General features: G+C 35.4%; 1 protein-coding gene across 5 annotated transcripts in view; it reads right to left on the bottom strand.

Annotated features, from left to right (window-relative positions):
- The window catches only part of LOC145693315 (clavesin-2-like), a 159,172-nt gene that overhangs the window by 35,243 nt on the left and 111,403 nt on the right, over nt 1-12,526 (bottom strand). For all 5 annotated transcript variants that reach the window (XM_081769193.1, XM_081769192.1, XM_081769191.1 and 2 more), the window contains 2 exons: nt 12,281-12,431; nt 9,128-9,321 (listed from right to left, as the gene is read on the bottom strand). In XM_081769193.1, coding sequence (XP_081625319.1) covers nt 9,128-9,321; nt 12,281-12,431 — 345 coding nt within the window. The remainder of the gene's footprint in view (nt 1-9,127; nt 9,322-12,280; nt 12,432-12,526) is intronic.

Raw genomic sequence — 12,526 nt, 5'->3', positions numbered from 1 at the left:
CCAAAAACGCGTGCGCTAACCGCTCAGCCACGAGTGAATTCCACAGGACCTACAACTTGAGTTCTTATGTGGAAAACCATAGTGTATGTTTTCCAACACCATCTACCATGTTCGTAAATTCCGTAGGCTCTATGTAGGTACTATTATCACCTTTGTCTCGTGTTTGTTCCTTAAGCCACTTGTGTTAATTTTTACCAGATATTCTTTCTTCAGATAAATTACCACAGGGTATATTCAAGTCGTTTCTACGTAACAACTGTCTATTTCCTATAGTGAATCAATCAAGAAACTTTGTATTTGGGGTTTAAACCTGATATACTTTTAAAATATAAATAAATATAAAAAAATAAAATACATTATCAGTAATATCACATACGTTTTAAAAAAATGAAACTGATTTGTAGATTATGAATGACATACACCAAGAAGTTAATAAGGGTTTGGTTCTTGTATTTTATTTATAGTTAATAAACATACCATTCCTTACTTTCTACGAATTGTGAAAAAAAAATATTCAGCGGCCATTCCATCGTAACGGGTGTTACATTTGGACGAATAGAAATTGTTATAGAAATGTTCTTACTGGGTCAAGATATACCAAACTGCCTCGAGACATCACCGTTTGTCTGTGTATTTTAGTAAACACTTAATTTGTTACATATACATGATACTACAACTCAGTGAGAGTGAAAAATGTGGCGTAACGGGTGTTACAGCAATTGGACATGCACTTTCAGATACATGCAAAGTTAAGCCAAACTCTGCGAATGTCCAGATCAGAATTTGTTTCCAATTATGTGTGCACTTTTCTGAAAGTATGATGTTGTGAATATTAGAATCAGAAATTCCATAAGTGTAATGGTTTTTATTTTTAAAAAATGTTCAATACCGTAACGGGTGTTACACAGTGCGAATGAACTTAAACCAACTTCATTTTTAATGAACATATTATGTAAAGAACAAAATATTACAATGTTAATAGATAAAAAATACACATGTAGTACAGCGTAGGAAATAAAAACACAAAATAATAAACATATAAATCAGAAGAATGTAGGAAGTTTCAGTATTAAATATGTAGGTCTGTTGATACACTGATCATCAACAAAAGTCTATTTTTCTTATGCTTCATTGACATTAACTTTGGAACTCAAGTGCTATACAACTTTGTTATTCTTTAATTTTCATAATCGGATTTGGCAGTTTACCAATCACGTCATGAAAATGAATTATATTGTGCCGTGCTGGGAAAATCAGCGCCCGGGGCGAGAGTATACGACGGCGCCCCCGTACATATTAGTCTGGTCGACAGACCAGCCGTGAAGCGACACTATGGTTGGGGCAAACCATAAGAAACTTTTCCAAAATAAACCCTGCTTTTCCTTGATTTCGAGGATTTTTTATTACTTTTTTCCTTCCATTTTATATATCTGAACATGCATTTTCCTAACATGAGTAACATTATAGACCAATTCTAAAACAGGAAGAGGATTTAAGTGTATACTAATTTGTACTAGGTGAAGTATTTTTTCTCTCTTTTTTCTTTCCTTTTCTTTTCCTACCGAATTTTTTGCCGCTTTACTTCGGCTCCCGGGGCCGTCGCCCCGCTAAACCCCCCTTATGGCACGTCACTAGTATACTTTCTAAACTTCGGCGTAGTTCGAATTCCTTTTCGCCACAAGATTTCAAGAACATAACCCTAATATCACAATTTTCGCCCGAAAATCCTTGACGGATTCCAACTTGACGATAACCTTTGTTACTTATTTCATCTTTCATTGCCAGCAAGACAACATTCCAACACAAACATCTTTCCGCAAAGGGCTGATCACAACTTCATTCGGAGTATGCGTACACATCATTGTAGTGTAGGATTTTTCTGATTTCTTAATGAAAATCTGTCGTGCTGCAGCCTCTAATGATTTGCTAAACGAAGACTTCCAAAGCAGCGTATTGGGCTTCTGATAAAGAAGTAGACTTCTGGTATATAATGAGTACTCAATTAACATACGGCACTTTTATGCTATTTAATCACTACCCTGAGTATGCGACTTAACGGGGGAATGAGAGGGAGTCCCCCATCGTACGATATCTCCTAGATATTATATTCTCTGGAGTGCATTTCATCACCTCCGGTATAATGTCCCTTAATTTCCCCCACTGCTCATCCTTGCCATAATTTATGTCTTCAGAAGAGGACCCTCTATAACTTTACTAACTTCAAATTCCCTATTTAGAGCCTTTGAGCTAGCCTAAGTGCACAAAATATCACTTTTAAACCAAGATAAATATTCACGTGTAACACCCGTTACATTGGCAATGTAACACCCGTTACGCAGTTTTTGCCTATTAAATTATAAATATAATGCTATTCATTTTCTTGTTGTATTGCCCATGTGCTCATTTTTACTTTTGCAAAAGATAGACTACTTCTGACTTTCAGTACAAGTTGTATAGAAAAAATATAACTTTTTTGTAACGGGCGTTACATAATTACATTGGTACCAAAAGTAGTCAAATAGTAGACTACTTAATATACTAACAGCTTTAAAACTTCTGAGCTTCAGTTCCTAAGGTGTACGTGCTTGTCTACATCGAAGTGCAACTGAATCAAATGCTTATCATGTGTTGTTTAGGGGTGTCCAATATTGTAGGTAAATTGTCCCTTCGACTGGCTTCGTACAGCATAGAATTTTAATCGCTCAAAAAGACAAAAACTAAAAAGTTTTAACAAGAAATCGATCTGCATAGTAAATTTTGAACCTTTCTGGTCATTTTTATATAAATATTGAGCAAAATATATTTAAAACAATTTTCTGTCCTTAGGCTCATATTTACATGGAATGGCCGTCAGGCATTTGTCGATGCAGCTTTATGTTATTGCAAAAAGTCAGACTGCCTTTTCCAAACTATGAGTCATTATATAGCTCCAGTATTATGCCAATCAACTGCGTTCAGATGTCCAAAAGATACAACGCACACAGAGCGACGCAAGTAGGCTATTGTCACCCGAGACAAGAACTCGCCTTAGCGCCCCCCGTCCCGGCCAACCAAAGTAAAATGCTCTCCAACTACACCTGCTGTTGGTGTCATATAGTAATGCGCCTATTCCATTTTCTCTTCAAGGGGTAAAGCTTGCTTTCAAAATTGCAGTACATGATTTAATTTTGAGTACAAGTTTAAACACCAAATTAGTATTTAATTGCCAAATAATCTGAGAGTAGCATGCTTGACATATTCTTACAGTCTTATCATAATAACTGCAAATCACAATGTTTTGGAAATTATATCGGGATGTGCATATGTGTAGAATGAACAAAGTCTGTTGCTTTAGAACAGAATATTTAATTATGACAAATAGTCAAGCTGTTGTTTCGAGTGTTATTCTCAGACATTTTACAAATCTCTTAAATCGATGTAAGTTAAATGAAAACACAAAAAGCTGGAACTAAAATTTAACTTTTCAGGCTCTCTTGGCTGCAAAGTATTTTACAATGTCCACAAAAGATAGCGTTGAAGCTAACTTATGCTCTATGGATATGATCCTACGATTGATGAGTCATTACTGTCCTCAGTGGCGGATGTAGCCTGGGACCAGAGGGCCTAGGCCACCAGTTTTTTTAGTGACAAAAGTAATTTAAGCTATTATTTATATATTTTTGAAAGTTTACGGTAATCTCATGATCAGTGGCGAAGCGTGTTGTAAAAAACTGGGCACACACACACACACATATATATATATATATGGGAGTGGGGGTGTTTGTAGGGTATTTCGAATTGCTTTTTACTTCTATTTTTAGTTCTGATATTTGGTACTGTATAATGGATGCTGAGGATGCTGATATACACTAGTCACTATTCCAAGTAAGATTACCCCTGATAACTCATTAATATAGTATTAATGTTTGAGTTTTCAATATTCTTTGCAATAAATGTTTACTTTGTTTCTTTAAGTATAAAATTTTATAATTAATGAAATTTGGTGTATAGTATTTCTTTTTCCGAAGTATAGATTTCTGAATGGTACCACATTTGCTAGAAATGAGGCATTAGTTCCCCATAGCCTCTTTAGGGATAGTCATTTCTAAATACCTTAGAAATGAGCTGTAAAGTAAAAAAAAAAAAAAAAAAAAGATAGAAGTAAAACAACTTACAACACCTAACCTAATACCAAATAGGGCCTACCTTACCTAATACCTTACAGTCTTGTAAATACCCTGTTGTTCATTTCAGCGAAAATATTAATAGCTCTTTCTTTGGATTCAGGGATCCTAGAAAGCTTTCACACCAAGTTCGTTATTGTAAGTATCCGTAATCCAGAGTGTCCGTAATTCAGGAAGTTTTCATAATTTGTCATGCTGTTCGTTAAGTAAGTTTTCATTCTTTTCATGGCACTCAATGAATGTTTTCAAAAAACTGAAGTTGATGGAATGCTCAATACCATATTTAGCAGCTTTATTGTCTCCCTGATATACGCTTTGAAATTCAATATATTTCAAGAATTCGGGAAGAGAAATGTGTTGGTTACTATCGGAACATAAGTTGATAAGTTCATTCTTAAGCTGATCTGAGCAAAAAGTATTAGGAAAGGTGGATATCAAGTCATTCAGTTTGCCGTATGGAAGAATTTGTTGATATACACTAAATATTCTATAATTTATTAGTTCTACAATGACCAGATTTTTGTATTTTTTAAATCTTTCATCTGCACAATTATTGAGCGAAGAATCTAATATAAATAAAATTGAGTTTGTTTGTGTGTTTGTCTGCCTTTGTATATGTGTGCGGCCTGGGGATCAGACGAGTGGACCGAGTCACCAAAATTTGGTCACTGGTACCTTGGTCTAGGTCCCAGACCAAGTCGAAGCGTTTTTTTAAATTCGAACCAGGTGGTCTCAGGGGGGGGGGGCGTTTACCGGGACATGTAAAAGTACTTGTCACTCTCGCGAAAAACATAGAAATAAGAGAATTGCCAATATGTCTCAACTTTTCGATAGGGGGGCCTTTTTTTATTCTGATGTTGGAGACAATAGGGACAATATATATATATTATTGCTGTTCATCGCTTACGGTTGTAAGTTCTATTTGTATTTTTCTTGTATTTAAATCTGCAGATTTTAACAAATTTCATTTCTCTTTATTCCAATTGGTTTTAAAACGATTCTCGTAGCTAATTTCTCAATATGCTTTTTCTTCTTCTTCTTCTTCTTTTTTCTTTTTTCTTTTTTTTTTTTGTATTTGGAAACAAGTGTACAAATAAAAATATGTCTATCAAAAGAAGAAGTTCAAAATATTTTTCTGCTACTAGACCCTAATTACACTTATCATTTACATTTCCCTTCGCACCCTCATATCGGGCCGCGGTAGCTCAGTGGTAAGCAGGTGGCAATAGCTGAGTGGTCTCGGGCGTTCGGCTTCGGATCATGAGGGGCAATCCACTGTGGGTTCGAGTCTCTCTGAAGAGCATAGTCGGATTTTTAACTGTCCTGGACCTTTCTCTGTCCATGCCTACCATATGTACTTCGGGTGTAAAATCGGCGACCAGGATCGCGTTTGGGCTCCGAAACAAAGTTGTAACTCGTGTGCGCGTACTCTCACAGGATGATTGAAAGGTACACATAAATCGATGCCGTTCGCCGTACCTATGGTTTGTCGTGAGCCCTGTGACCATGTTACAGACTTTTACTTCTGCCTGACTAATATAAAAGGTTTCTCAAAAAAACATGAAGCATAAAATACGGTATCCGAACTTGGATTCCGCGAGGAGACCTGTGAAACATGACGTTTGTCTGCCTGTACCCGTACCACCAAACTCATACACTCTGTGCAGTGTTTCATTCAATGAAGAACCTGCTGCTTGTGAGGATGTTGCACAATCTTCGAGTACACAGTCAGATCCTAATTACGCTCCAGTGCCTGACACTAATGAACCACATGTGATAAGTCAGGAAGAGCTAAATGATCTGATCAAAGACTTTAACCTTCCCAAGTCTAAGGCCCTGTTGCTTGCATCACGACTTCAACAATGGAATCTACTTAACCAAGATGTAAATATATCGATATATAGGAAAAAACAGGTGAGCCTAGTTCCTAATTTTACAAAGAAGAGTGATTTGATGTATTGCAGTGACATTCCATCGCTTATGGGATAACTGAAATTGAACTACAATACTGAAGATTGGAGGCTATTCGTAGATTCCTCTAGGATAAGTCTCAAGGCAGTGTTACTACACAATGGCAATGAAAAGCCAGCCATCCCTATTGCTCATGCTGTACATATGAAAGAAACACACGAGAACATGCGAAACCTATTTCAGAAAATAAAGTACGAACAGTTCCAGTGGTCTGTATGCGCTGACCTTAAGGTTATTGCCATCCTCACCGGTTTACAAGAAGGTTACACAAAGCACTGCTGCTTCTTGTGTCATTGGGATAGTCGAGCCAAAGATCAGTACACCATCACAAAATGGCCGCCAAGGAAGCAACTGGTCCCAGGGGAGATAAACGTGACTAATGAACGTCTTGTGGATCCGGAGAATATATTCTTACCACGCCTTCACATCAAATTAGGGCTCATGAAGGTCTTCGTCAAGACCCTGAACCCGGGATGGTGAAGCATTTAATCATCTCAGAAAACTATTCCCAAGACTCAGCGAGGCCAAGGTGAATGAAAGTGTTTTTGCGGGACCTCAAATCAGAGAAGTTTTTAAGAATACAACATTTTCTTCTAAGCTTAATGAAGTGGAAAGTGAGGCTTGGGAGGCCTTTCGAGAAGTGTGCAGTAACTTTCTAAGGAATCATAAGTCACCTGATTACAAAGACATTGTGGGCAGGTTAATTACTTCATTTCGTAACATGGGATGTAATATGTCCCTAAAGTTACACTTCTTACATTGCCACCTGGACTTCTTCCCTGAAATGTACAGCTTGGGGGAGGTCTCTGACAAACATGGGGAAAGATTTCACCAGGAAATAGCTACCATGGAGAGGCGCTACAGTGGTAAATGGAGTATGAATATGTTGGCAGACTTCTGTTGGAATGTGACACGCGAGACACCCTGTAGTAATTACAAGAGGAGTAGGAAAACCAAGTGACACGTAAGTGTTAAACTTTAACTTTTTATGCAATTTTATCTGCATAATTTATATTGATATTTAAATTATAACGTGCAAATTATTATGGGTGGAGAATAGCATCTTTAGGCGGATAATGAAACACCCCCTCCTCCCTGAAAACTGGTATGTCCGGGAGAAAAACGGGTTACGGATTCGAACTCAGGAGCTCGAAACCTATAGGAATCACCTATTTTCGTTCGTGGGAGCGAAAAAAAGTTTCATTTTACCGACCAGTGTAATCTGTGAATTTAATAGTTTCGTGAATTAGAAAATTCTCACACCTCAACTGACAACATGTGTTTTATGTGCTAGTGGAGCACTCAGTTCCGTTGACGAGAATGGATGAGGATATCTGCTTCGGAGTCTAAATCACAAAACTAGCAGTAATCCATAATGTTGAGGTCTGGAGATTTGGGAGAAGGCGTTGTAGTTTCTCCCAGTATTCATGAAATCACGCTTCAATTGCTCCAGTGAACTGAATCGTCACATGGTCATCTTGGAAAATTGCGTCATTGGCCAGAAACAACAGGTGACAAATAGGATGCACGTGGTTGTCTATAATGGCAACATAATTACTGGAAACAATACATCCTGTGAGTGTAATCACAGGAATCATGGAACACCAGGAAATTTCGGTCTACAGCATGATAGAGCAGCCACCATGTAGGGATAAGGCAGTTCGGAGCACAACGTTCTATTAGCATCTGCTAGCTATAAACACAGCCTTTGGATAGAAATAAGATGAAAGAGGACATAATTACGTATTTAGATCTGTTTTGCATTTTCTATGGATCATTTCTGTCGCTCTAAAGCGTTGTTGGTGGTTATCAACTGTTTGAAAATTGCAACCTGACTACCATGGTCCTTCAGTTTATGAAAGTCACATCTGAATTTGATTGCCACAAAAGGTTGTTCAGTGTTCTGATTGAGTCCCAACAGTCACTTGTACCATATTTGCTCTTTCATCCTTAGTGAATTCTCTTCACTGCTCACCAATATCTCTCATTGATATTTCCCTTCTACACACTGATATCTTTCGCCGATGATTTTCTGTCTTTTTTTTTTGTCAGAGTTATATAGGCCGATATGATCATAGGCACTGTTCTTCGCGATACACCCAACACATTGGCTACCTTAGACATAACTTGCGCCAAATAATTACTCATGTATAATTTGGCATCTTTGTGATTAATTTGCATCACGACGTGCCCATTTCATGCCTCAATTCTACCCCGCCTGTTATGGTAGAACAGGCCGGTAGCCAGCCCAAAAATTTAGGAGGGGTCCGGTAGAAGTTAGGGGGATCCGATCCAATCATATAATTCATCACCATATTATATGTAGTTCATTTGCAAGCCTTCCTTGAAAATTTAGGGAAGGGCGGCCCCCCTAGACCCCCGTGAATACGACCCTGTGGTAGAGACGATTACGAAAGAAACCATTGACAACAGCAAGGCGTCCTGAATATTACCACCTCACACAGGGGCGGATCCAGGACCGACTTCTGGGGGGGCGGTGGGTTGTCATAATGCTACTTTTAAGGGCTCCAAACTCTGGGATGGATTTTATTTATATATATAAAACAAGAAAGTTACCTCTTCTGGGGGGGGGCGATCGCCCCGATCGCCCCCCCCCCCTGGATCCGTCCCTGACCTCACACATCTTACACGTTGCAAACTACTGCGTAAGTTTCCTTTATATTGATATGCAGTATATAGGAATGAGGGAATAATTCATACTAGTTAGATCAAATATATTCTAAATCGAATTGATGTTTTCGCTAAAATCTTTACCGTTTGTGTTTTCTTCCTGTATTTTCTTGTATTATAATGGTCATTCTTTAAAAACCTCAGTGTGATTGTCACTAATGTTATTATTTGTGTGCGATATTCTAAATGATTACAGAAGTTGTCTTGGATAATAATTATAATATTATCTATTGTATTATTGATTATGCCTTTTATATAACTTTATGACGACCATTATATAAAGATACGTGTCGGCAAATTACCTGTAATGTGTCAGCACATCTTTTAGCAAAGCTGGGTGTCAGACAAAAAACTTGGCTTATCGACATATTCTTCATATCCACAATGCAGACACCTCCATTGATCTGTGTGATTGGTTCGCACACTCCTAACTCCATCATCATGACGATGTATCTGTACAAATCATCTAATGTGTATTTCCGGGAATCCCAAGCACCTAAAGTGAAAGGTACATAATGCTAAAAGAAAGTATATTCATTTACTACATTAATATTCTAAAAAGAATTCTAAGTATATTTACGGATTTAACATATTGAAGAGCAGGATAGGTAAAATATATTCTCAACTATAGTTATTTGTAAAGGAATTCAATAGAAACAATGGTGAATTTTATTTTTATTACAGGTTTTGCTTGAATTTGTTAAACTTATACAATGCACTGTTACATATGTTAACAACATTATTTAATAATTCTAGATCATAGTTTTAAAATTATAGGAAATTATTATGCTAATAGTTTTCACTACACTCCCCAACATTCTTTTCTATTTTGTAAATTCTACAATATTATTAGCATTTAACTGAAAAGATGTCTAAATATAATATATATATCAATCAATAGATGGCATTAAGCTGAATAAAATGATGAAGGTGACTGTAAAAGCTAGTGCGTAGTTTTGACAAAGTAAAGAAAAATGAATTGGTTTGAAAATTAAAAAAAAAATAACGCTGTGGGAGAACCACCTTATCAATTTAGACTAAATTGACACTGAAGTATATCCTTATTGCATTCTTCGTTATGACAGTAACAATACTACAACATGGTTAGTAAGATAGAGCTCAAGATTTTAATTAACTCTTAAACTTTAGTTTATTGCTAACTAAAATAATGTTGAAAGTTTACATATATTGCTCGATAGATGAAATCAAATTAAACGAACTGAAATTATTGAAGTTATATTCCTATAATAAGTTTAGTTTTTAAGAAAATCGAGAGAAACGAATTTTGACTGTTCTATCGGGCCTTGTTTCTCTCTTGCCAAACAACACAACACACCAAGCAAGGCTATGTGATGAAAAAATATATCAAAACACGAAAACATAGCAGTTTTAACTCGCGAGCTGAGTCTTCATCAGTCTTCCACTCCTTTTCTTCCTTTTTTTCTTTCTTGATCTCCTTTCTTTTACTATCCTTCCATTTATCTATTTTCCTTCTCAGTTTCGGAAAATACCCTATAACTATTCTATCAGACGTTGTTTTAAGTGAGGAGAAAAATAAATAAATGGAAGGATAGTAAAAGAAAGGAGGTCAAGAAAGAAAGAAAAGGAGTGGAAGTCTGATCAAGACACAATTAGTGAGTTGAAACTGTTACGTTTTCGTGTTTTTATGTATTTTTATTATATAGCCTTGCTTAGTGTGTTGTTGTGTTTAAACGCATTTTATGGCGCAAGAAAAGTATGTCGTTTGCTGTAAATATTAATTAGGAATATTTCTTCTCTTAGAAAATGTTGTTTATATATTTATGTATTGTATATGTACAGAAATACACAATTAACTAGCAGACTGTACTTATCTATGATTGTGTTTGTTCTTCTAATGGTTAGACTCATACTCCTATCATATCACAAGTACTGCTAACAGTTAGGAACATGTTACTGAACTTAACAAGAACTTAACTTACTTCAATAACAAGAAAGAAAATGTTATTTTTGAAAGTATATCATTCAGTTTTTACCTAACTTTATTAACGACGTGAATACCTCCAACATGATTTTGCGGGGCTGCTTGATTTATTTGCGAAATTATTTTTCTTTTTCCTTTGAAATGAATTGAAATGTCAAGAATTTGGTTTGACTGACTTCTTCTTCGAATCTTTAGAAACGTCTATTATATCGTAAGAACTAATATATTGTATAGTATCGTAACATTTTGTTACATATAATTTTAGTAGTAATAATTAAATCTAATTTAAGTAATACTAAGTTTATGTATAATGGAAATTCATTTAGAATAATACATATTTAACCAGACTTGAACAAGAAATCAGTAAATTCCAGTTTACTTGAAAGAAAATAGAAAAATAATTTCCCGTACAATTAATGAGTAAGAGAAACAAAGATGGCATAGATTAAGTGATTTAGTATTTGTTAAAAAGATTATTCAGTTCAATAATGCAGGTATTTGATGAAAATAACCATCGACAAAAGGTTATTTTCATGTTATTTACAACACAAGGAAAATTTAAAAATAGTTGTTAACTTATTTGATAGCAGTTTGCAGATACTATCTGGCTGAATTTTCTGCTAGGCCTCCGTGAGCTACTACTGAAGTGTAGTCATTTTACATTTGTCTGCTACATTATTGGCTGTTACCTCCTCTCCTTAAGGAGTTACATTTTTATGCAAAAAAAGTATATTTTTCTCTATTTCCACCGAGTAAAACAAGAGGAGTATGACCCGTACCTTGTACTGGGATTAGAATCATTTCTCATCAAAGACAAGAATGGTTAGATATTTCTTCATAATATAATTTTCTAGTGAGAACCTCTCTTTGAAAATAAAATAAAGTAAAATAATTGACTTTTGTCCAGCTCCCAGTTTGTAAAATGTTTGTATCCGTTCGTGTTTGACTTAACTGATTTGTATTTTTACATTCATTAAGTAGAGGTTTGTCAAATCCGTATCTATGACTGCAGCTTCTTTACGGCTCCAGTTATATGCGTATCACTAGATTTTTTCGCATAACATAGTCACCTTATATTTTATCTACTTTCTGTATGTTAATAATAATATCTAAAATACTTAAGAACTATATTAAGGCAAAATAGGTTATTCAGGAATAAACTATTTTCAATTTTTCTTTATAAAAATATTGTTCATTCTAGGAAGCTGTACTTTTTGTGTGCGTAAACTTAATTGAATCAGAGCCAGATTGAAAGTTTTCCTCTCACATTTTTGAGTAACTATATTCATCAATGTATGTATTGCATATTTGGTGTTATAACAGATAAATTTGAAAATATAAATATTATATGCGAATTTGGATAAAATTTCTATATCCTAACCTATTTTTCCTTATCAAAGTAGTGTGAAAAGAATTACGATTAATTAATTTTCAAGAGAAAATCTACAAACATCTATATCATCAGAGATAATAATAAAAAAAATTCGCTTACCATAATTAACATAAATAACTCTGCGACCCTCGTCATCTCTAACTGGTGATACTAGAACTAACTCATCCTCAATTATTCCTGTTTTCTTAAATGGGCTCATCTCCACATATACTTTCTTGTGTTTCTCCATATGCTTAAAATAAGCTTGGAGCTGTAAGAAAAAATAATGAAAGAATATAAAATATAGTATCATTATATATGATGCATATGTACCAAAACAGTTTTTGTCGAATAATATACATGCAA

The sequence above is a fragment of the Thermobia domestica genome, chromosome 8 (genome assembly GCF_964235325.1).
Source record: "Thermobia domestica chromosome 8, izTheDome1.hap1.1, whole genome shotgun sequence".
NCBI lineage: Eukaryota > Metazoa > Arthropoda > Insecta > Zygentoma > Lepismatidae > Thermobia > Thermobia domestica.
The sequence above is the reverse complement of the archived record's forward strand: the minus strand, read 5'-3'. Positions and strand labels throughout refer to the sequence as shown.